The 26,332-nt window shown below is 37.5% G+C and overlaps 1 protein-coding gene across 14 annotated transcripts in view; it reads left to right on the forward strand.

The window, feature by feature from the left end:
* The window catches only part of CDC14B (cell division cycle 14B), a 141,496-nt gene that overhangs the window by 70,866 nt on the left and 44,298 nt on the right, over positions 1 to 26,332 (forward strand). For all 14 annotated transcript variants that reach the window (XM_072596885.1, XM_072596883.1, XM_072596882.1 and 11 more), the window contains one exon: positions 23,614 to 23,690. In XM_072596885.1, coding sequence (XP_072452986.1) covers positions 23,614 to 23,690 — 77 coding nt within the window. The remainder of the gene's footprint in view (positions 1 to 23,613; positions 23,691 to 26,332) is intronic.

Here is a 26,332-nt window from a genome sequence, read left to right on the forward strand (position 1 = left end):
TCCCTCATTTAATAAGTGAAAAATGTACTTTATGCTCTGCTAGATGTTTTTAATCTGATGCTTTTTAAAAAGTGAATCTCTTGCTTTTGCTTAATAAGCAAATGTAGAAAGGGATAGGTTTTCATTGTGGTTTTCCCTGGAGTTAGGGAATTGGTGACTTGTACAAAATGGTCAGCTCCCAGGCTGAATTTTTAAAGGTCATAGAAACGTTTTTATATGCAATTATTTTGAAGATGGTTACAATTTTAGTATTTTTCAAAGCCTAAACATTTGCTTTAGGAGAAAGGCAGAAAGAACAGATGACAATTATAACGTGCTTTAAAATGTTTGGTGTTCTTTTTGTACATGTGGTAAAATTCAGTGCCAACCAACCCTTTTCTTCTTCTCAAAAACACTAATTGCAACTGAATGCATGAAGAGATTCAGAAAAGCTATACAAGGGAATGATTCTAAATAATGTGATGATTAGGGAGTAACAGATAAATATAGAGTATGGTTTTCATTTACTTGGAAGGTACTCTGCCTAAATGGAATAGGTTCCATTCACTGCAAAGTAACCGTGAGTTGGGTTCTTTTAATTGTGGGGAAAGACCTGGGTAATTTCATAATTACCATTGTTACCTGAGAGGCAGCATGGGATAGTGAATTTGAAGGCCAAGCTTGAAGTCATGAAGACCTGAGTTTTAGTAAAGCCTCTGTGTCATCAAGACCAAGTCACAACGAGTCAGTTCTGTAGGTAACTAACTCTCTAAAACTATTAAGTTACAAACAAGATTCCCACCTGCTTTGTTTGGGGAAAGTTTCCACACTAGTTCTCTACATGGATAAAATCGTGTCTTATCTTTTCTTCCCTCTTTCGTTTAAAAATATTTGCTACCTGCATAGTATCTAAGCATCTAACTTCCTCCCTCACACTTGACAACAGAGACTCAGAGTGATAGTATGATGGAGTGAATAGGATACCGGACATAGAGTCAGTGAGAATTGAATACAAATCCCACCTTAATAGCTAGATGACCCTATATAAGTCACATAACCTCTCTTAAGCCTCAGTTTCCTCATCTGTAAAACGAGGGGGTTGAACTTATTGGCCTCTACTTCCCTTGCACCTCTGGATCTATGATTTACAAGGAAATAAAGATTAGCTTTGACCTGTAAGAGCCTGGCTGTGTGCTTTGTAAGTCAGCAGACGTTCTGTTAATTGGAAAAAGTAGATTATTAAATATTTCTTTCATTAGTGTCTTACTCAGGATGCACATGTTAGGTTCATCAGAAGCTCCTTATTTGAGTTGAGGCAGCTTTAATACAGGTATAACTTGGAGATAATTGCATGTTTGGTTCCAGAGAGCACTGCAATAAAGTGAATATTGAAATAAAGTGAGTCACATGAATGTTTGGTTTCTCAGGTTAACACAATACTGTAATCTATTAAGTGTGCAATAGCATTATTCTAAAAAAATGTACATAATTTAATTAAAAAATACTTTGTTGCTTAAAAAAATGCTAATCATTATTCAGCAAGATGTAAATCTTTCTGCTGGTGGAAGGTCTTGCTTACTTTGTGATGGCTGCTGACTTATAAGGAAGGGTGTGGTTGCTGAAGGCTGGGGTGTCTGTGACAATTTCTGAAAATAAGACAATTAAGTTTGTTGCATGGATTGACTCTTTCACAAAGTATTTCCTGTATAGCATGTGATGCTGTTTGATAGCATTTTGCCTATAGTAGAATTCTTTCAAAATTGGAGTCAGTCCTCTCAAACCCTGTTGCTGTTTTATCAATTAAGTTTATGCAATTTTCAGTGCTACTGTGTCTCATGCGATAGGGAAAGCCGAAGGAGAGGGAGAGAGATGGGAGAATGGAATGGGCAGTTGGTGGAACAGTCAGAATACACACATTTATTAAGTTTACCATCTTATATGGGTGTGGTTTATGGCACCCTGAAACAATTATGGTGGTAACCTCAAAGATCATTGATTACAGATGACCATTAACGGATATAATAATAATTAAAAAGTTTGAAATACTATGAGAATTACCAAAATGTGACACAGAGACATGATGTGAGCATGTGTTTTTGGGAAAGTGGTGCTGATAGACTTACTTGATAATGAGTTGTCACAAACTTTCAGTTTGTAAAAAATGCTACCTTTGCAAAATACAATAAATGTAATGTCCAATAAAATGAGGTATGCCCTGATAACTTCCATTGCATGTTTGTCCTGCTTGATGTAGTATACTAAGTTTATAAAGTTCATTCCTCATAACGTCTCTGAGGTAGATAGGAAAAGTTTTAGTATCTGTATGTGTGTACGTGTGTGTTTCAGACCTCTGATTTTATCAGAGTAGGGTGCTACTGTAATGCCTATGTGATACCCATAGCAGCTGCTATTGTTATGCAGGCATATTTCCAGGGTAAATTCTCAAAAGTATAAATTCTTCCTCAGAGAGGAAACCAAGACATTTATTCAAACACCAGAAAGCCAAATCCATCATATTAACAAAGAAATCTATACATTATCAATGCAGGAATCATTCCTTCCCGCCTCCCCACGTACAAGCTCCCTTAGGCAAAACCACTCCCTCTCTCATTCACACTAGCTGCCCTGTTTGGCTCTGCCTGCTCTCAGCTCCACCTCACCCTGTCTTCCTGCTCTACCCATTCAGAGAACTCCTCCCACCATGGCTCTATGTGAGTCAAGCAGTAGGCTGGGCTCAAAGCAGGTCACATGGGCCTGTTAAGGAGAAGGGAAGATCTTCAAATTCCCTTCCCATTACAGCTACTAGGGAAGAAAACCAGAAATTCTTCTGCTACTTTAATTAGTTTGTCTTAGAGTTGGGACTCTAGAGTTTAAATGACTAACCCAGGCATATACAACTAGTATGTGTGATTGAACCCATCTCTTTCTTCCTCATAGACCTGCTTCCTATCAGTCCACACCATCTCCCCACCCTCCACCCTCGTTTTATTGATAGGAAACTGATGCCAAGAGATTCAGGTCAAATGACTTGCTCAGATTAAGTGGAAAATGATAGTAAATACCAGTGACTGAATTCAAACTCGGGTCCCAAGACCCCCATGTCCAGTACTCATTCTACTGTACCATGTAATTTTGCAGTTTTTTAAAGAATTATTTAGAGTTGCTTGGATCACACTTTAATGTCTAGAATTTCAAACTCAAATGAACAGTGATAAATGACACAGTGCAGAGAGGTGAAGATATACATCTGGAAAAGCCTTATTTTTTGTTCTTGATTTCTCTCTCTTGTTTTACAAGTCAAGTCACCTTCTGCTTGGATCTTCTGTGGGTTGGGCCTGCTGACACTGAGGAAATACTAATAGGCACTTGCATTTTCTCAGAGGTATTTTTCCCCCAGTACAAAGTCATGGAAACTTGACTTTTTGCAGCGGACATCGCCCTTTATAAAAAGAAAGAATTGAAAAGAGACAAATACTTTTCCTCCCTCTGTGAAAATAGCATTCTCTCTGCCCCTTTTTTTGGGGGGAGGGGTTTGGAAATTTAGAATTTGGCAAAGATTTAGAAAAATTCAGTTCCTACTCATTTATTATGTGTAAGTTATCCAAAAGATTTGCCATTTACTGATGGAATTTTCTCTTTGGAGAGATGAACAGTCCTAAGGGACATGCTTAAAAATGTATTCTCCCTAAAATAAATATTATTGTCTGCTGTCTTTTCCACTGCTGTTACTGTTAGCCAGAAAATCAGTGTTGTCTTACTGTTGCGTGAAAATAATTGGTGTAGGCCCTCCCTGAGTTAAAGACTTTTGATTTCTTAACATCCTGAAAAAGTGTATTAACAATTTATTCTTTTCCTTCACTCTTTTTCCCCCTTTCCCCACTCCCTGGATAGCAAGTAAGTTGTTCATCCTTGGCTCAGAGCATGGAAATTGTACCAAAGCCTCTCCTCTAACATCTCCTTTTCTCTGTCCTGGGGAAAATTGTAAATGCTATGTGCTTCCCTATTGCCCTATCTCTTCTACCATAAATTCTGCTATATATAGACATCTTCCTTCTTTCCTGTGTGTCTTCCACCTTTTGCCAAGTCAAGAAAATCTATTTATTTCCGTCTTTTCACTCTATGTAAAGCTAAAAAATTGACACCAGTTATAGCTAATAATGGTGACATACCTCTAGTGAGATGAAAGAAAACTTCAAGTTTGGAAGTGAAATTAAGCAGAGCCATTGCCTCCAGGTTTCAAAATTATTTGAAAATCCAAGTCTCTATTTCATCATCATTTTCTCTACATATTTTTCTTTTAGCAGAAGCATTCAAGATAAACTAAACTTCTCCATTCAATTTTGTTATTCTCTCCTTTTTTGTTGTTGACTACCACTAATTCAGTAGTGTTTTTACATTACATTTGTAGCATTTCACTGTTAGAAGGGACCTTAGAGGTCATGGCATTTAAACATTGGATCCAAGTCCTTGTTTTACATATATTAAAAATGAGGCTTTCCTAGTGTAAAGTGATTTACTCAGGCTTTACATAGCCAATTAACGGCTGAATAGGGGCTGGTTTTCCTCAAGTGTTCCGATTCTCAGTGCAGTCCTTGATCAACATACAACCAGGTTAATTTAATGATTTTATTAATACTTTAACAATCAGTAAATCTAGCCACTTTATAGTGTTGTTAAGTAGGAGAAAATATTATGAGTTTCAAGCAACTGACACAGTATTGGAATACATTTGTCAACTGGACTATTTAATGATGGTTAGCAGATTATAGATCTTGGTGGTTCCAGTCATTGCTTTAATATGTAGTTTCCCTGTTAATTTTAGTAATCATGCTTTTAACTAACAAGTCCCTGATCCCTAGTCTTGCTAGACTAACTCGAAGGCACTTCTTTATCCTGATAAGCATTTACATTATTTTTTATGGATTGTAATATTCATTCACTGATAAGAAGTTCTGTTAATTCAATCTCATGGGAAGAATCTTAAAATCTTAGGAATTTAAAATAGCTCTAAGGGTTATGGTAAGAATACATAATTTGCCATGCAACTTAAGATCAAGAGAATAACATATCTACGTTAGCCACCTCCACACACCTCTGAAAGCAGATGGATTGTGAATGCCCTGTTTTGTCCTACTATTTCGTAGATCACTGTGTCTAGTGATAACATATCGCTAAGAGAGATAGAAGTCTAGAGAAATGAAGCCCACATGAAAGTTGTAGGTCAGTGGTCAGGTAGGCAAACAAATCTAGAAAACCAAAGGGTGAAGCAAAGTTAGAGGTCCAAAGTCTTTGTAAATAGTGGGCAATTGTAGTAATGTTGTAGTACAAAGCAGAGATTTACAAAACCAGGCAAAGAGCAATTGGGAGATCCATTAGACCTTTGAAGAAAACACAAAGGAAGCACCAACTGAGAAGGAAGAACCTTGTTACTGTCGCAACATTGCTATCCAAACCTATGACTCATTTTTTCCCATTTTTATCCCAGTGAAAACCAGTCCTAAATGAGTGTGACCTAGAGATCTGAGGGCTGTGGTAACAGCACATTTAGTCCACTTGATGAGTTTGAAAGCAAGTTGCAGAATGCAGTAACCTCGTCAAGAGATATTTCTCAAGACAGTTTGAAAAAGTGGGTTACTATTTTTTTGTGTTCTGACTTTATATTCCATTCTGGTCTGACACAGTTACATGTCTCCTTGTTCTATTGATGAGCAGTGTAACTCTTGGATAAGAGATTTGACCTCTTGATTCCAAATTTCTGCTTCTGTAAATTGGGAAAATTCCACTAACCCCCATGTGCCTCACACGGTATTGTGAAGGGGGAGAATCAAATAATATAAGGGATAATGCTTTGAAAAAGTAAAAGAGTCCATTCAAATTTAAGTTATTACTTATGGATGAAAATCTGATTTGGGACTTACCATTTTGAGAGAGTTAATTTTCTGTAAACTTATCAGTATTTGCATAAGGACTTTGCAGAATAAATCTGTAATTTACTGCCTGTCTTTCATGTAGCTAAAATAGATGGAATTCCCCCTATAAAAGTGTGTCATATTAAACTTTTCCATTAGTCATCTTTCCTCCTACAGGGTGTGTAAGCATATGTCTGTTTTTTTCCATTTCTACGTAGCTTCAAGGACTATACATATTAAGCTGCAGCGTGACTAAAATGAAATCTAAATGAAGTTCTTGGCTGAGAAAAGAACATTACATCTCCTTACGAGTTACATGTATTGTGAATATGCATATGCAATACAGTTCTTCTTTTAGAGGAGAAATTAGGTAGTCTACTGGTACATTGTGCTGCCAGATGTTTGATGGGACTTTAAATATCCTTTGTGGTTTTTAAATCTCATGTGGTGGCTAAAATGTAAACTATGTAGCCAAAGGCTTCTAGATACACACACATACACAAACACACTTTTGAAAATTTGTATGTAAACAGGAAATGAGCAGACATGTCTAAAGCAACGTAGTTCTTTTACCCCTTGCTTTTCAGGATCTTAAGATAAATAAAATATAATCAAGTGATTTCTTTGAGTAGTTCTGTCTTTCAACATGACTTCTCAATCATGTGGTTGTTTGTTCTTCATTCTCCCAGAGCACCTTTTACATCAGGAAGTGATCTCTTAATGTGTAATTGAATTAAATTTGAGTGAGGCAGGGCTCTGCAAAGTCTCTCTCTTCCAGAGCCATCTGGGTCCAGTGCCAAGACATATAGATCAGGGTGACTGGAGATGACCCTGGATTCACTGGGACACCTTGGCTTTTCCAAACTAAGGTCTTTCCCAGGTCTCAGTTTGTCTGAGGCAACATCCATTTAATGATTAAGGCTAGGTAAGAAATGAGGCAAAATATGGCCTCTTTTACCTACTCCAAAAAAAAAAAAATAATGAAGAAAGAACTGGCAAACCACTCCAGAATCTTCTCCAGCAAAAATTCACAGTTTATCCACAGGGTCACAAAGAGTTGGACACAGTTAAGTAACCAAATAATGACATAACATAAACTCGTTGGAGGCAGGATTGTCTTTATTTTTGTCTATTTTTGTCTTAGTACCATGTCCTAGCATGGTATTTGGCATATTCCTTAAACTCTTGGTTCATGGATTGACTGAGGCTACTACAGAAAGGGCTGTATTATTACTTCTGATTTTGTCTAGTATTTTTTTATTACATATTATGTAATATATTATTATTATACATTATATATGCTATGTATTATACTTAAAATTTTATCTGTCTTATACTCAAAAAATTTCATAGTTTATGCCTAGAAAAATCCTCCCTACTCTTAATTTCAATATAAAAACATGTTAGGCACCAACCCCTAAAACTTATTACTTGATATTAAGAAAATCTCTGTATAGAGAAGTTAAGGGTTTCCCTGGAGGAAAAAAAAATTAATCTTTTTGGAGAAAAGACAAGGTTATGTTGTAAATACTCCATAGGAATAAAAGTCAGTATAGCGATAGTATTTAACCATAATGGTACAAGTTCCTAATTTTTTCTCAGCAATTAAACTACTTTCCATGCAGTGTCCTCCAGAAGGAAGCTGCAGGTTTCCTTATCATTTTAGTATTTTAAATTACATTTCCTAACATTGCAAGGCATGATTCCCGGAGCTCTCCTTAGACTTTCACTTGGTACTCTTGGTTACTATACTACAGAGTTCATGTGCCATTCCTTGCAGCACCATGTTTTCACAATGCTATTTGATAAGGGGGCAGTATGATGTCACGTGGATTTTCTAAGTGTATGGATTATCAGTAGGATGTTTTAGAAATTCTTTTCTAAAAACAAATCTCTCTAGAAAGAAATCTTTAATTGGGAGTTTATTGATAGGTGGTGTTGTTGATAGAAGTATCCAGGATTAGGGAAAATATATCTTGTACTTGTCAGAAAAATTCCTCAGTTTAAGATTAAACATAGTATTTTATTAGGAGAAGGAATCCTAGTTTTCATTTAGTACCACGCCCTTATTTTACAGATAAAGAGCCCTGTATGGGGCAAGTGGTTTCCCTGAGGCCACGTTGTTAATTTGTGACAGAACCAGAATTAGAATTCAGGTCTCCTGATTGCTGATCTATTGCTTTTTCCACTGGGTTGTGCGTAATTTGTAATTTGGCCTGGAGCAAGGAAGACCTAACTTCAAATTCTGCCTCTGGTCCTGTTAGTTGAATGACCTTGGGCAAGTTGTTTAACATCCCTCTCCTTCCATAAAATGGGACAATAAAAGCTCCTTTGGCTCAGTATTGTGAGGATAAAGTGAGTTTATCTATGTAAAGCAGTTTGCAAAAAATTCTACATAAATTCTAGCCATCATTGTTATTACATTACACTGTGCCCTTAATCTTTAAGAGTTGTCTTTTTTTCTGTCTACTGTCTTTTTAGAAAAGCTTTTACTGTCTTTTTTTCTTCCTCCTACACAGTTCTCCATGTAAAATCCCATTACTTGAAATGGCTTTGTGTATTCTAAATCTAGTTTATAAATGTAACTAGTAAAATTTGATTACGTTTTCCCCAAATTGGCATGTACTTCTATCCACTGAAGTATTGAAGTGAATTTTAACATCTGACTTATTAACAAATGTCTATCTCTCTGACTCATTATTGGATTTGTCATGTCATGGTGGCAGAAGATTGTTACTTAGAACAAATTATTTTTCTTTATAATAGAACTACAAATAAAATCCTAGTTCAGTCAAGCAATTAATCATCACGTGTTTATTGTGTCTAATATGGGCACTATGCTTCGGGCTAGGATGCCTAGAAAAGAAATGGAAGCCTTTCTTGTCCTCAAAGAGTTTGTTTTCCATTCAGTGTATGTATGTAAGTATATTCTAGATAAATACTAGTGTAATACTGGGTGAGGCCAGTTAGGGCTCAGTAGTTAGGGCTTCCAGTGGAGCTCTCACCACCACCACTCCCATTCAGCCTTTTCTTGGGACTTGATTTGATCTTTTACTGATCTTTCCGCTCTGCCCCCACCCTACTTCTAGGACTATGTTTTGCTTTCAAACCTGGCTGCTTAGCAAAGGAGATTATGGCTGCCTAACATACTCTCTTGTTTATTCATTCACACACTTTAATCCTAGTGAATGCCCCTGGTACGTGCATTTTTTTTTTGCTCAGAGTTATACTAAAATGACTACTAAATTAATATTTAATTAATTAGTTTAATTAATCAAGTTTAGTTCTCTTTTCCAATCACTGCCCCACCTATCCAACACTACATTAAGGCATTAGTTTACAAAGGAAAACTTAGACATTAACATTCCAAACACCTTGACTTTGCCACTAAGATGAAGAATGGGACTTTACTTTCTTCCTGGGTGCTGTTGAATGAGAAAGTCTGTAAAACTAGAATTATGTGTCATGGCTTAGAATGAAGCTTTTCAAGGACACTTGCTGTCTCTTCTTTGGTTATTATCCCGCTTTAACAGGAGGTAGAATTGATAGGACTTTGGCCACTGTTGGTTCTCTAGCATCAGGGAGTGTAAAGAGTCAAGGGAGACTTTGAGGTTGGGAGTCTGGGTGACTGGAAAGATGATAGTGATGAGGTTAATGGTGAGGGGAACCCCAAAATACCGACGGTCCGGGTCGTGCTCGAATGAATTCGACTCAAGCCTTCTTAAAGCCAAAGAAAACAAAGTTTATTAAGGATTCGCCTAATTGGGTTGCATCTTAAGGAGCCTAAGCTTTTGTAACGCTTGTATTCACAAGCGGGCCAGACACAATCCCAGCTAGACAGAGTCTGAGCTGGATTGAATCTGAGCGCCTTCATGGAGGCAAGGTGGGACTTAAATACAGAAAAGAGTATAGGAGGGGGGTGGGGGTCTGGTAGTCCAGGGTGAAGAGAGGAGGGGTTTAGGAAGGGTCTTGAGAAGTCCAAGGAGGGAATCCAAGGAGGGTCAAAGACTGGAAACACCTGGAGGCTATCAGGAGATAGACAATGGAGGGTTTGGGTGGGAAGCAGGTAGGGCAATCAAGGGATAACAGACAATGATCACAGATCTGTGTATGAAAGGCCAGATTCTGTGAGGAGAAACAGAGAGCACAGTTAGAGTATGAAAAGCCAGGTTAAGTGAGGAAATTCCAGGGGAGCTCAAGGAAGTTCCTAGAGTCTGAACCTCATCAATAGTACCCTTACTGGAGATAGAAAAGTTGAGAAAAGGGATGGATTTAGAGGGGAAAAAACAGGTTATGTTTTGGACATGTTGAGTTTGAGATGCTTTTTTGACATCTGTTTGGAAATTTCCAATATACTGTGATGGGGGACTAGACCCTAAAAGACCAGTACTGGGCATGTATTGTAGATCAAGGAGTCATTTGCATAGACATGATAATTAAGCCCATGTAAGCCAGTGAAGTCTCCAAGAAAGACAGTGTAGAAAGAGAAGAGGTCATAGGACAGATACTTAGAGCCTACTCAAAGTAATAAATATGAACCCAGCAAAGGAGAATCAGAAAGAATGGTCATAAGTCAGGGTTTTTAAACCAAGCTAATCAATGTCTTGATCTGCCCTTTTGTGAGTGAAGTTTAATATGTGCTTTAATTGTAATCCTGAGGCTGTTCACAACTGGTGCAGCTGGCAAGAAGCAGAGATACAATTTATTACTTTCTGCTCTTTAGCAGCAGGCTTAAAGAAGCTATGGTTACAGAGAGAAGGTAGGAAAGGTTTGCCTGTACACATAACAACATTGTTTAATAAATATTTATGAATAATAACCTGCTGTGTGATAGTGACTGCTAAATTCTGCGACATCAAAGAGAAAAAAATTAAATAGTCCCTGATCCTCAAGGAACTTATTTTATACTGTAAACTGAGAAGACAAAATTCCCAATGATCTTTTAATTCCCTAGTCTGATAGCCTTTCCTCAGGCCTTATCCTTAAATTCAATAGCATTTGATCCTGCTGAACACCCTCTCCTCCTGGAAACTCCTCTGTCTGGGTTTTCAAGACACACACTGCTCTTGGCTTTCCTCCTACGTGTGTAAAATATCTAAATTATGAAGGTCTTGATTTCTTGTAAATGTAAGCCTTTGTTCTCTTTTGTGTCTCAGTTCCTCAGTTGACATCTCATGTTTCAGCTTTTCTTTGACAGTATCATGATTCTCCAATATTCTGAACACCCAGGTTTTACAGTAAAATTTTATGATCTTGCATCCAGTCTTGATAAAAAGTTGTCCTCACTCTGTTATTTCTTGATACTGGGCATAAAGTACTACTATAAATATTTGGCTGTATATACTGTCTTTCCTTTTGTTATGTATTTCATTAGGGTATACTATTAGCTGTAGAGTTTAAAGGACAGAGATATTTTAGTCACTTTTCTCACCTAATTCTAAATGTTTTCCTGAATGGTCGGGCCAGTTCCCTAATGCACCCCCAGTGCATCGGTGTGGTCATGTTGCCACAACACCTCCAACGTTGACTATTCCTGACTTTTATCATCTTTACCTATTTACTGGGTATGAGGTGAGACCTCAAAATTATTTTGATTTGTGTTTTTATTATTAGTGATTTGGGACAATATTTCATATGCTGATTAATAATTTCCTGTGCTACTTTGGCAAATTGATTTTTCATGTCCTTTGACCACTTTTCAATTAATAGTTTTTCATCATGTATTTATGTGACATACATATATAGATAGCTTGTATATTATCTAAGAGAATTTGATTTGTAGATGTTTCTTAATAAATTATCTCCTTTACTAGTGCAAAAACCTTATTAATGTCATTTAATCTTTTTTATCTTTTGGGATTGCATGCATTTTCATGTTTTAAAATACTACACTTAGCCATAGCTGTGAAAGATACTCATTCTTATCCTTTTCTAATTTTTTATGGTATGATCTTTTATATAAAGTTTATATAAAATATATTCGGGTTGCATATCCATTCTGAGCTTATCATGGCATCGTGTGTAAGATGCTGGTCTAAACCTAATGTCTGCCAGTCTGCAATTCCATTTTTTCCAATATTCTTGTTAAATGAGTACTTCCCCAAGTAATTTGTTCTTAGTTTTGTCAAATATTGGGTTATTGAAATCTCTTGTTTCTGATTCTTCCTTAATCTAAGTCTTCATCAGTGTTCTACTGATCTACTTCCACATTTACCTATATTTAGCAGCATTTGCCCTTAAACGTCAGCATTTAAAAATCTGGTTATTTACATAATTGGCCATCATTTCTTAGACCCTGTATTCATTTATTAATTTCACAAGTACATAGGTAACTACTGTGTGCCACACCCTATACTACGAATTAGCTCTACAAAAGCAAAAAGGAAACAGTCCACACAACTTATACCCCACTGGGGAGAAAACCATAGATATACAGAAAATTGAATATGTAATAAATACAAAGTAATTTCTTATTAGGAAAATAATAGTAGTAATGAGGATGGGCTTCCTGTAGGAAGTGGGACCTGAGCCAAGCCTTGAAAGAAGCCAAGCCTTGAAAGAAGCCAAGCCTTGAAAGAAGCCACAGATGAGGCAGTGATAAGAAGGGGAATACATTCTATACATTGGGAATGACCTGTACAATTGCCAAGAGATAGGTAGTGGAATGTTGTGTATGGGCAACAGCAATAGACCAGTGTTATTGAAAGGTAAAATGGATGAAGGATAGTAACATGTCAGACTGGAAAGGTAGGCTGGAACCATGTTTTCTGAAGGGCTTTAAAAGATAAATATATGAGTTTACATTTTATCCTAGAGGCAAGAGGAAGCCACTGAAACTTCTTAAGCAGGGGAGTGAGATGGTTATGATGGAGTACAGGGTCTGGGAGCCCCCTCGAAGTCTCCTTGGATTTCCCCACTTGATCTGGCATTCCCTTGACCATAAGCTTTTCATATTAACTCTGCCCAAATTTGTTACTTCCGGATTTCTTTCCCCTACTTCCCACCCTTGATCCTATCAAAATCCCATTCTCCAGGCTACTGGCCACTCCCATCAAGATCCTCCCTAGATTCCACCTCTAGTCACCCCAGAATACTGGTCCTTTCCATCAAGATCCTCTCTAGATGCCCCATATTACTAACCATTCCCATCATGACCGTCCCTGGAACCCTCAGACTACTTGGGTACCCCTCATTCTTCCCTTAGTCTTTCTGTGTATAAGATCCGTCTTGTTTCCATGAAAGTACTTGATCATTCTGTCCTGCTTGTCAATACTAGCATCACAGAGTGCTCAGATTCTATCTAGCCTGCTCATGTTAGCGTTGCCAAGGTCCAAGGTTCAATCTGACTGACTGGCATTAGAGATGCAAATGCTGAAATTCCTTAATAGTCTATCCATTATGGCTCATCTTTAATAAACTTTGTTTTACTTTGGCTGAAAGAAGGCTTCGGTTGAATTCATTCGGGCAGCACCCGGTGTGTTGATATTTTGGGGTCCTGGGTACCCCTAACCCTCAACATTTAGATCTGCGCTGCTTTGGGAACAACAATCTAGCAGATCCCTGGTAGTTAAATTAGAGGAAAAGAGATTGGAAGCAGGAAAGCCAATTAGAATTCAATTCGGTAATTCAATAAACATTTATTAAGTGCCTACTTTGTGCCAGGCGCTGTGCTAACCATTGAATATACAAATAAAAAGGAAGACAGTCGCTTCCCTTAAGGAGTTTATAATCTAAGAGGAAGAAAACACAAAAGAGGGTAGGAAAGTGGGGGTAAGGGGTAACAGGTAGGGTACTTGGGGAGGGGACATTTTATCCTGTTAAAATCAAGCAGAGCTGCTGATGGAAAATGCAGAATTACCAGCAAAGTTCTTAAAGCTCTGTGTTCCATCCTTTGTTTTCAAAGAGGACCATGACATTAGAGAAATGATGACATGACTTGCATTTGACTTTGAGTGAGAGAGAGCTGTGCAAGGTCACCAGCCTCACTTTCTCCTCCTGAGCCATCTGGATTCAGTGGCCAGATATTCATCAGGATGACTGGAGATGGCCCAGGATGCAATGAAAGCTTGGGCAGGAAACGGGGGTTACACACAGGGTAAATGTAAAAAGCTGGAGTAGAATCTATAAAAGAAGACTTTGGGAGGAGTTTCGTATTCCACTCTTCAGCCTTCCAGTCAAAGAGCAGAAGGTGAGGGAGGTGATGAGATATGAGATGGTATGAGATTCTCTCCCAAGGGACATCTTGTTCTTGGAGTTGAAACCAGACAGCAGCAGATGCAGAGCAGAGTGATCTGAAAGTCAAATTTCTTTCCTTTATAAAGGTAGACTATTATTAGAAGGGTATTGAAACATTCTAGGAAAGAAATGTGAAGGCATATGAACCAAGGTTGTGACTGTATGAGTAGAAAGAAATGGAAATAAATGAAGTGTATCATCAGAGTAGAATTTTTATTAGATATTTGGGCAGAAGTGTTGAGGATGAGAATTAAGCCAAAATTGGTGTAATTAAATATCATTGTCCTAAATAAGAACGGTAAAGTTGTGAAGAGGGAAGGGTTTTAAGGGTGTTAACCTGAAAGTTTGGTTAAAGGAGGCAAACAGGCTAGCTGATATATACATTTATATTGCTTATTCCCTTAAAGCTAGCTGCGTGCTTGCACGGAGCCAAAACATAAGTTCTGACTGCCTGATAAAAGAATGAACAGCTTTAAATGTGTTTCAGGACAATTACAAGTGAGGATGTTTGTGCCTCCGATTCATGGTCTCCATATGTGTTTATACCATGAGTAAGGAAGTTTCTTAGTTTAATAAGTTGTAAATACAAATTGACTAGACAATTGACAAAGTAGTATCAGTTGGAAATTAAGATCCCAGGATAGCATATGCCCCTGTGATACCAAGATAAGAGAGGCCCCATTATTCTGGTTGCAGGCATCCTGCTCCTTGACATCGTTCTCTGGTCTTTGAAATTGTTGACGCAGGAAAGGGCATTTTTAGAGTAAAGCAAAGCAGTCTGATTAATTAGTTCAGGCTTTGGCCCTTATTGGGGTTCAGATAATCTGCAACATGATTATCAAGGGGAAAAATAAATGAATTAACTGTTTGGGACATAGTGAGTCTGAAATGCCTACAAATCTAGTTCAATGTGACCGGTAGATTGTTGGTGACTGGAGACTAGATAGAGTTAAAGGGAGAAAAGGGCAGAATATAGTTCTGGGGATTATTTGCATAGAGATAAACTGCCTATTGAAAAAGAAGGGAATGGAACCCTTAGGTTTGCCCAGAGGATGAAGGTGGGATTTGTAAGAAATCCAACCAAGGAAATTGGGAAAGATCAGATAGGTAGGAGGGAAGAGCCTAGAAAGCGCAGCATTATGAAAGTCTAGGGAGAAGCTAATGTAATAGAGGGCAAGGTGCCAACAGTGTCAAATGTACAGGGAGATCAGGAAGGATGAGGACAGAAAAGGCCATTGAGTGGCAATTAAAATGATTCAGAACTTTAGAGAGAGCTATTTCATCTGAGTGTGAAGACTGAAGCCAAATTGCCCTTCAATTCAAATACAAATTCAAACGCAAATATTATCCAATAGAACCCAGAGGGCAAAAGTGTGGTACAGAGTGTTTGAGTGATGACCTGTCACTCAAAGAAGAAGAACCAGAATGGATATGAAGGCAGAATATTTGACTGCTGAAAGGAAGAGTTGGATCATTAGGTTTCATAAATAGAACACAAAGTGCAGGTAGGGAGGTTCAGGGGTTCTGAGGCCCCCAAAATACCGACATTCCAGGTTCTGCTCAAATGAATTCAACTCAGGACTTCTTTAAACCAAAGAAAAACAGAGTTTATTAAAGATTCACCATATTGGGTTGACTCTTGAGGAGCCTAAAGCCTTTGAAACGCTTGTATTCACAAGCTGGCCAGATAGAATCTCAGCAAGACAGTCTGAGCTGGATTGAATCTGAGCGCCTTCATGGACACGAGATAGAATTTATATACAAAATGTCTGTGGGAAAGATCTAGAGATGGTCTGGTGGTCTGGGAGGAAAGTCTAAGGAGGATCTTGATGGGATTGGGATAACTAGTGATGTAATCCAGGGTGTAAAATAGATGGAAGCAACTGGGAGGTATCAGACTCTGCAGGACTTGGGTGGGATATAGGTGGGTCAATCTAGAGGTAACAGACAATGGAAGGCCAGGCTAGGCCAAGAGTCTGAACTCCATCATGTATTTCCACAAAAGAGGATATCTTTTAATTTTTTATTATTTTAAAAGTTTTCCTGACTTTAAAAAGTCTTAACTGCCTCCCAGTAGCTCCTCTTACTCTTCTCCACCAAAACCCAGAGCCTTCCTTTGTAACAAAAAAAATCAATTAAATAAAACCAGCCCACAGTATCCTCATTCAGCTGTATATACCGTTTTATACTTTTAGTCCACTACCTTCTATTAAAAGTTGGAAAGTATATTTTATCATCAGTCTTCAGAAACCAAGATTGGGTAGTATGTGTATAATTTCTTTACGTACACTGCTTCTCTACCACTTTTTGTATATTTTTTTTTCAATTTAAATTAGGAATACTCTTCTATTCCTGTACTTCAGTTATAAATCAAGTCCTGCTAAAACTCAAATGTTCTTATAAGATCAAAGATCAATATCCTTATTACCAGACTGTTATTTGCCTTTTTGTTTACTGATCTGAGGCCATGTTTATTATTATTTTTTTCCTCCTTCTTGGATGCTTTTTCCAATGAACTATTTTGCTTCTCCATTGCTTTGTTCTTTGAAGTTTGGATTCAATCCAAGTTCTGCACTTGGGGACCTAAAGGGTCACATGTGGCCTTGAGTCTGCAAGTTCCCCACCTCCTCTACCCTCTGAACTATCTCATTAAGCTGTTGTATATGGGTAGTTTTCTCTTTCCCTGTTTTCACTTAAAAGTTATCTTGTATGTATCTGAAAATTTTAGGCAAATATATTCTTACTAAGGTTATAGGAACATAGGTATAGAACTAGAAAGGACGATAGTATTCATGGACAGATAGGTGGTATTGATGTTTGGGGTAGTGGGGACCCTAAAATACCAACATGCCCAATTCCTGCTCAAATGAATTCGACAGAAGCCTTCTTAAAGCCAAAGAAAAACAAAGTTTATTAAAGATTTGCCATATTGGGTTGACTCTTAAGGAGCCTAAGCATTTGTAACAAGCTGGCCGGATACAATCTCAGCCAGACAGAGTCAGAGCTGGATTGAATCTGAGTGCCTTCATGGAGGCGAGATGGAATTTAAATACAGAAAATGACTTGGGAAGAATCCAGGTATGTCGCCAAGTAGTCCAGGTCCCAGGGATGGCCTAGATTGGGGAGGTCCGCCTGGAATGTAGATCAAACCCAGGGAAGATCCTGATGGGAGTGGCCGGTAGTCCAGACAATCCACAATCCTGGCTGAGCACCTGGGACCTCAAGAGAATGCTAAGAAGTTACGTGTAATAGGATCCAGGGGAGGTATATCCTAAATTCCTAAATCAAGGAAGGGGAATCCAAGGAGCCCCCAAGGCCAGGCTTTCTGGTGGGGCCCAGACAAATGGGACCAAAATCCTCCAGTCCAAGGGACAAAGGTCTCATCTTGAGCTTGTACCCCTTTACCCCCTCAGTGGTACAGTGGATAGAATGCTAGACCTGGAGTTAGGAAAACTCATCTTCCTGAGTTCAAATCTGGCCTCTGATACTTACTAGCTAGGTGACCCTGGACAAGTCAGTTAACTCTGTTTGCCTCAGTTTCCTCATCTGTAAAATAAACTGGAGAAGGAAGTGGCAAACCACTCAAGTATCTTTGCCAAGAAAACCTCAAATGGGGTCATAAAGATTTGGACATAACTGAATATCATAGTATTCGTCTAATCCAGTCCTTTTATAAATGAAGTAACTGAGCAGTCCAGAAAGAGTAGCTGATTTGTCCAAGGTCACACTAAGTTCTCCACAAGAAGCATTGAGACTACCCTTGAAATTTAATTGGTGACTTTAAAGGATGAAAGAACCATCCTCATAGAATTTGAGGCCCTTCAGACTTGGCAGTTATCTCAAGACCATGCCCAATATCCTGTTGAAACAAGGGTAAAAAATAGATTGATTTTGTTGAGTATTCTTTCGATGACAGAACCCCCTTTTGTTAACTATTGAATGACCTAGGATTGTCTCATTTTGTTCCATTACCAGACATAACCACCAGGACCCTCTCCTTATGGGCCTTTCTTACAATACATGTATTCTTGCATTTTATAATCCTCAGCCAGATTATAAAATCCTACAGACCACATTACTGTTTCACTGTTCTGTCTCCTCAGTATACAGCATACAGTCTGGCATGTAGGAGGTACTTGACAAATCCTTGCTTATTGATTAATCTTAAGCATTCCAGTCTTCCAGTTTCCATCATTCCAATGCTTCTTTCTCAGAGGGTCCATTTCCTACCATTTATGGGCAGAAAAGCTCCAGTTCAGGATTTCTTGACTCTCTTAACCCTTTTTTTTGGCATCCAACCTCCACATTCTGTCTGCTTAGGAATATTTTTCTTCTTGGAGTGACTCTTCCTTTCTTTCAGGGAACACTTTGGTCTCCTTGAGAAGCTATAGAGAGCTTTTCTCAAACTCTTTATCTTTCTTCTTTAGCAGTAAGGCCAAGCTTTGCTCTGCAATTATCCATTGAACCTGCGAGAACCATAGGTTTTCATATTTGCTAAACTGTGGTTCTCACTTCTCTGTGACTCATGCCCTTAAGTTATATGGATAATTGCCCAGGCATTTTTGGTTATTGTTTATTTCATCGTGCACTTTTCCTCTTCACTGGGTTGCAGCCTTTTGGCTCCATTGGGAAACTCCCTTATCATCGATTTTCTTACTTTTTCTTCTGTCTTATCATTTATTTATTTTTCATGTGTATAATGTTGCTAAGTCATTTCAGGCATGTCCAGCTCTGTAACCCCATTTGGGGTTTTCTTGGCAAACCTGCTGGAATGGTTTACCATTTCATTCTCTAGCTCATTTTACAGATGAGGAAACTGAGGCAAACAGGGTTAAGTGAGGCACAACTGAACAACCACCTGTTCCCTTTATTAGAGAGACAGCATGATGTGATCGAAAAGGCACTAGATTTAAGAATTAAAACACCTAACTTCAAGTGCTAACTCAGCTACTTCTGTGTGATACACAGCCTTTCTGAATACTTTGTAAAATAGGGAAAATATATTCTATCGTATGGGGTTATTGTGAGAAAATTGCATTGGCACATTTTAAAGGCCATCCTTAAAGTTGTCATGATGGTGATTTCTTGTTATCCTAAAGCTTATTCAGAGAACTGAGCCGTTTCAGTAACCTGCTTATTAATCTCCCTGATTCCTATTTCACTCCATTTGACAGTCTCAGCAGTCTGTCCTCCACCCAGAATCAAAGTGATGTTCCTGAAGTACAGAGCTGACCATCTTACCACACTCACCGATACCCACATGTGCTTGCGCATGCACACGTAAACACACACAACTTAAGTGGTGTCATGTCATTTCCAGGATATAAAGCCCTTCTCAACCTGGCTTCTCCCTACTTTTTCCACTCTTCCTCTTTGCACCACTAGCCTCATTGCAGTCTCACACAAGATACTTCATCATCCCTGGCTGCCCCTTATGTTTGCCTGGCTTCGTTCAAGCCTTGGTACCTTCTGGCGTTGCTCCTCATTTATTCTGTACGTACCTTTTATATACATAGTGGTTTGTATGTCATCTCCCCCATTAGAATGTGATCTCCTTGAGATCCTTGAAGGCAGGGGCTTTGTTTGTATGTTAGCACTTAGCACAGTGCCAGGCATATTATAAGTGCTTAATAAGTGCTTATTGACTGACTAATATATACATGAATATCTTCTGCCATCTGCTTTCATTCAATTATCCACTTTTAACATGGCCCTTTTTGTTTTCCTGCCATCATCCTCAATGATTTTCAAATCTATGCTTGTCATCTATTTAAAACACTAGTCTCATAGTTATTCATACTCTGGACTTGGATTCTCTGTCAGCCAATTTACCAACATAGTCACTTCCTGGCCTTGGTCATCAAGACGGCAGTAAAGTTAACTCTTGTTTCCTAGATCTTAAATTTAGTCTCATTTTTGGACCATTAACATTACCCCCTTACTTACATTCCCCCCCTGTATATCTCTTCTGAACTAGTTTGACCCTCCCTCTTCACCTAGGCTCCATGACTTCCCTTTTGGCTGCATTTTGACTCATGTTTCCATTTCAGTCCTGCTCTCAGTAACATTCTGGATTGAATGCCAGTCTTCAAGTCTGAGTCATCTACCAGTTTCTGTGTTTTTCTCCCAGCTACACGCCCGAAATGACTGGACAGCAAAACAAAGGGCTGCACAAAATCACCCATGCAGACCAAAGTCATAGTGACTTCAACTGGACCTCCTCATGTGGCCCCGCAGTTCTCTAATCAGTCACCTTCTCTGTACAGTCTAGCATGTTGCCCACGAAAGCTATTCCAGATCTCTCCTCCAGCCCCCAGTTGTACTACCTCTGACTCTTACTCTCCCAGATGACCTTATCTCTTCCTTTACTGAGAAGATAATGAGCTTATCTTGCTTGACTTCTCATATCTATTCTGTCTTCACCTTGATTCTCTGGTTCTTGGCCTCAGTCTCATAGAATCCTCTTAACTCCTTTTAAACTTGTAAAAAAGTGGTCCTATTTCTGACAGCACTTCTCTGTGACAGTAGATGTATTAGTCATCCTTCACCCTCTCTGGCTATTTTCTCTGTTTTCTCTTTCCATTCTTAATAATAGTTAATAATAGTATTTATAGAATGCTTTAAGGTTCACAAAGTGCTTTAAAAATATTTCATTTTATCATCGTAACAAACCAGGGAGACAAGTACTGTTATCCTCCTATTACAAATGAGACAAACAGGTTAAAAAACTGTCACACAACTAGTATCTAAGGCGGTTTCAACTCATGAATTCCTGACCCCAAGTCCAATACTCTCAACTGTGCCATCTGTCATTCTTTGTCTTCAGAATTTGCCGCAGTCCTCTGCTTTTCTTTCTACAGTATGTTCTTACTCGTCTAATCTTATGCTTCCACTATCACCTCTTAGTAGGAGACTACTGATTCTAAATCTCTAGTTAATATTTATCTCCTAGACCCAGTCTTATATCTCTGCATCTCTACTAAAATTTTCATCTGAGATGATGTCTTAGCATCCCCTCAAGCTGCCTTCCTTCAAGGTTCCAAGATTTTATTGGTGTGGATGCATTCTTCATTAATGAGCAACATATATTCTCATTCAATTTTTATAGTCGATATGGGTTTCTGTGGTATTAAAAAATATTTCTCTGTTGACCAGACAGCTCTACAAATATGCCTCCTCTGAGTTTAAGTGGGGGGGGCTTCTCAGATGCCAACCGTAAAGTCCATCGTTGGGTCCCCTTTACTCATTTAAAATCCTTTGGAGTAAAGTTCATTTACCATTTTTCTGTGTTGTACCCTCCTTTGGCCCTGTACTGAAGCTTATGGACTCCTTAGGATGATATTTTAAATGCACAAAATAATATAATAGGGTTACAGAGGAAAGAAATTCTATTGAAACACAGTTATCAAAGATACTACACATTCGTATGTGTATTTAACATGTGAATATGTACATATATGCATGTATGTGCATAATATATACCTTACAGATATTTGCATATATGAAACTTATGGACACCAGGTTAAGAACCCTTGTTAGAATACATACTTTCCCACACTTAATACAATGGCTGTTTTATGGTAAGATCTTGATAAGTGCTTGTTGATTGATAGCTTTATAATAAATAAATAATTGATCATTTTAAAGTGGTAACATTATTGAAGCAAAATTATTAAGCAAAGAACGAATAATGAAAAAAAACCACGCATTGTATGTTTACTACCTGCAAAGCACTGTTTTAAGCACCAGAGATAGAATAGAAAAGAAGGTCCCTGCTTTCAAGTAGCTCACATTCTAATGGCGAGGCAACATGTATGGAAGGCCCCATGAAAAGCAGATAGGAATCCCTCTTTAAAGAGGGATCATCTCCATTGATAAAATTATATTCATTTCTGGTGTTGAAGCATTTGACGATGCCAAAGACTTTGGTGGCAAGAACTTTTTTGTTTTTCTGGGAATATTCATATACTTAGAAGTAATGAAAGACACTTTTTAAAGTATTTTGTGGCTCTTCTCAGCAATGCAATGTTCTAACACAACTTCCAAAGGCTTATGATGAAAAATGCTATCCATATCCAGAGAAAGAATTGTGGAGTCTGAATGCAGATCGAAGCAGATTGTTTGCTCTTTCCCCTTTTTCTTTTATTTCTTCTTTCTCGTGATCCATTCCACTGGATATTGTCCTTCTTTACAACATGACTGATGTAATAATATGTTTAATATGAATGCATATGTAGAGCCTGTTATCAAATAGCATGCAATGTTGGGGAGGGGAGAGGGAAGGCAGGGGGAGAAAATTTAAAACTCGAAAGCTTATGTAACTGAATGTTCTAAACTAAAAATAAGCAAATAAATTTAAAAAAATAAAAAAATAAACTATTTTGCTCCTCTTCCTTTTTGCTAAATTTGCTACCTAAATTGGCCTTTTCTAGGATTTATATGATTAGTCTGTGAATTAGAGATGGATTTTTTATTGATGCCATGGTTTTCCTGCAAGTGTTGTTTAATAATGTCAGTGGTGACATAATAGAAGATTGAGCACATTTTCCTATTTTTGTTAACATACTGTAAATATTTTCAGTGCTTTCACAACTGAGGGACCCAGGAGTTTTGGTGTAGGCACTGCTCAAAGAGGTGTAGTATACTGGTGTATATTTTATAGGTTTCTTTTTAACCAGAATAAATAGTTAAGACATAATTTTCCTGAGCTATGGAAAATTGTCAAGAGGGGAATAATCTTAAAAAGGTTTTGTAATATTAACAATGCTTTCTCAGTGTTTTCTTTTAATGTGGATTTTCATATGTGATATACAAAATGCATTTTAGTGCTAAAATTCTTTCACTAAATTGGAGAAAGTTATGTCCTGAAATTATTGACCTTTTTCTTTCCTTAGCTCTTGTGTTCGGTCAGATGTGTGCTATTAAATTTGACCTCCATCCAAATTGATTTCTCTCTTAAAACTTGCTGTGTGGATGACTCTTAGCTCATCCCAGCTTCATTAGGGTTGAAGCATTTAAAAAAGTATAATGAAGAAAAGAATATTTTTTATTATTGTGTAATTGTTTGGCATTCGTTTAGGCACCACAGTATTCTTAGATCTATTGCAGTGTTTAGATGAGGAAATTAGCACTGTCTTGTTAGCCAAAACATTGATGGTTGCCCGTTCCTAAAATCTACTAGGAATCTTGATAAAATTTAGATGTGATAATATGTGTTTTGTGGAAAAAATAAAGAAAATGTTGTTACTTCTGTTAACAGCAGTTCAAAGGATTTGTGTTATTTTCACTTTATGCTTAAGCAGCCTGTCTTAGGCAGAGGAAGGCACACTTCTTCATCTTTTTTTTTCACTTCATCTTTTTTTTTTTTTTTTTAGAAATTGAACAATAATTTTTAGCTTGTTTTTACTAGAAGTAGAAATTATAAATAACGAGTTCTTAATCATATAATTTATGAATAAATTGCCCTATGTTTTTCCTCCTTTAAACCTAGATAATATATTTGGAGAGATCTCCAGAAGATACCTACAGGACGCTGTTGGTTGGAAACATATCCTATGTTCCTTTCAGGTGAGTATGAGAGTTTTTGGAGTCATTAATGACTTTTGTTTCACGTAATGCTCATTTCTAGATATTTTTCCTTTTCCATCTTCACCTTCCTTCTACTTGCATACATTTTTCATTGTAAGAAATTAAAAAATATAAGTGAAATCAGCCAGCACAGCAACCACATCCAAAAAGTATTTACAGTATTTCACATCCATTTTCCAAGAAAAGAAAAATCTGTTTTCTCATCTCTGCTCCAGTTCCAAGATTAATCATTAACAAATTTGAGAACTTTACTTAGGAATTTCGCTATTTTGAATCTTATGGATCTTGTGTTCTCATCCTTTATCCGTAGCACAGAGAAAATGGCTTGGTGTTTGTTTTTAAGAGAGGAGTTGGTAAATATCCATATGTGTTCATGATATATGTGCAAAAAAGCAACCAATAACCAAAAAGAAGGCTTGTTGAAGCAGCTGAGCTATCGTGCATACAGTGCTAATTGAAGACAAGTTAGAGATTTAATTTTTATGTTAGTCTGCTAGTTCCATATGCAATGACCTTTGCTGGCAAAAATTGTCCTCTGCACATGGACAGGTGGTCTCCAATTTTTGTGTGCCATGTTAAGAAGAAGCAAAGGAAGGGATTGGGTAGGATGTATTGCTAGCTTATTGGCTGCTACTGGAAAAACTATTGAATCATACATTCTATAGTTGGTATGTGAGTAATATCTTCCTAGTATATAAATACCATTAGCTTAAGTTCAAAGAAGTCATTATAAAACTTGCAGAAATATTTAATAGGCTGCCTTCTACTAGTACCATATGTTATCATGGTAAACAACTTCTGCAGCTTTATAAAAAGTTAATTCTCAAAAACATCCCATTTGATGTATTTACTGGTGTACTCAGGCATGTTATTTTAAACAAATGCTTGATTAATATCTTAGCTATTTGGTAAGATGGTTATACAAAATAATTATGTCATCTAGATGCGAAGTACCAAGAGAAAATTAGGCATCTGCTTTTGAAAGTATCTATCTTGTATATATTGATATTAGCATAGTTTCTTCATTCATTTTCCATGGCCTCATTGAAGCATTGAGATGATGTTGGATTCTTGAAGGCTATATCCATGAAGCATCAGCCCTAAAACCCAAGTTCTTAAACTGGAGAACAGAGAGTCCATGTATGGAATTCAGACTATCTAGAACTTGGATAGGGAAGAAAAAACAACACATTTTCTTTTTCACCAACCTCTGACATTTAGCATATCCTTCAATTATGAATGTAGGCAACCAACATTTTTCTGAGTTTGGGTCCACAAGCTTTTAACAAACTACCCAAAGGGTCCACGAATCAGAAATAGGTTAAGAACTCCTGCTTCAGAAGGTCCTATCTAATTGGAAATGCTTTGAATAGGAGCCCTGCAACAGATGGCAGATCTGCCCACCCCCATCCCCCAAGGAACCAGTATCACTTTGAAAGACTCATAACTAAGTTAAACACAGTTTGGTGAATTTGGGGCCATTATGAGGAAATCTGTCCTTTTGGAGTGGAGTTTTATAACATTTCTAGATGTGAAATTCCTGCAGGAATGGAGAAGGAATAGTTCAAAATACCTACCTGACCTGTATTGAATTATCAAGTCAGCAGAAATGATTTAAACTCAATAGGAAAAAAGAAGGAAAATATCATGGATTGTGAAGTCTGAACTGGGAAGGGATGAGAGGGGAGTTGTGACCTAAGTGATGAATTGTTTGTATGGAGATTAACCCTCTTCCTTCCTACATTGCAAAGAACATACAGGCTGAGGGATGATGTCATTTAGGAGGGAGACTGTTGCCCAAACAAGAACCAGAGAAGTGTTATGTTATAAGTAAAGGAAGAATTATTTGGCATAGACTAAGAGAATCGTATCTTTCCTCTAATAGTGTCCCAGCAGAACTGAGTATTCAGGCATTATACTCAAAAAAAGAACTATCTAGAAAAATTTAGCTTAGCCAGGTAATTTGAATTTCTCTTGTCATAGCCACCAAGAAAGGAGTTTCTCCAAAGTAAAATATAAAATCTCATTAGTTTGAATTAATTGGAAGGAGGGTCAGTCTGAATGAATGAAAAAATCTAAATGAAAAACTCTTAAAAAAGGAATTACATTATTATTTCTTTCAAGCACTTCACCTAAATCTAGCAAGCTTTTTGAAATTAGAGGTTCTGATAGTTCTTTGGAGAATGGACTTGTTATTTGCAGATAAGAGCTTCCATTTATATGTGCTTTTATACTACTGTTCCCACTTTGACTCCCATTAGAGAAGGAAATTTTCAGCTGAAGTGAATTTTTCCCATAAATTAATTTGACCCACATATAAAAAATCATTTTTAAAAACCATTGTTGGTACAAAATAGTTTCCTGCATTGGTCAATAGCAAGCCACGCAGAATATAACTTAGCCGTATCTTGATATTTAATAGTGGCCCTGAGATGAATTAGATGATTTCCAAATTCCTTTCCATTTCTAATATTCCATAATTTTTTAAAAAATTGAAAACCTATGATTCATTGCCCTAGGCATTTTCCGTTAAGGAAACTCCCCCCAACCAATGCGCATATATAACGATTTTTTTTTCATACTGTGCTATATAATACAGGAGCCAGCTTTGTGTTGCAGTG

Source organism: Notamacropus eugenii, chromosome 3 (genome assembly GCF_028372415.1).
Source record: "Notamacropus eugenii isolate mMacEug1 chromosome 3, mMacEug1.pri_v2, whole genome shotgun sequence".
NCBI lineage: Eukaryota > Metazoa > Chordata > Mammalia > Diprotodontia > Macropodidae > Notamacropus > Notamacropus eugenii.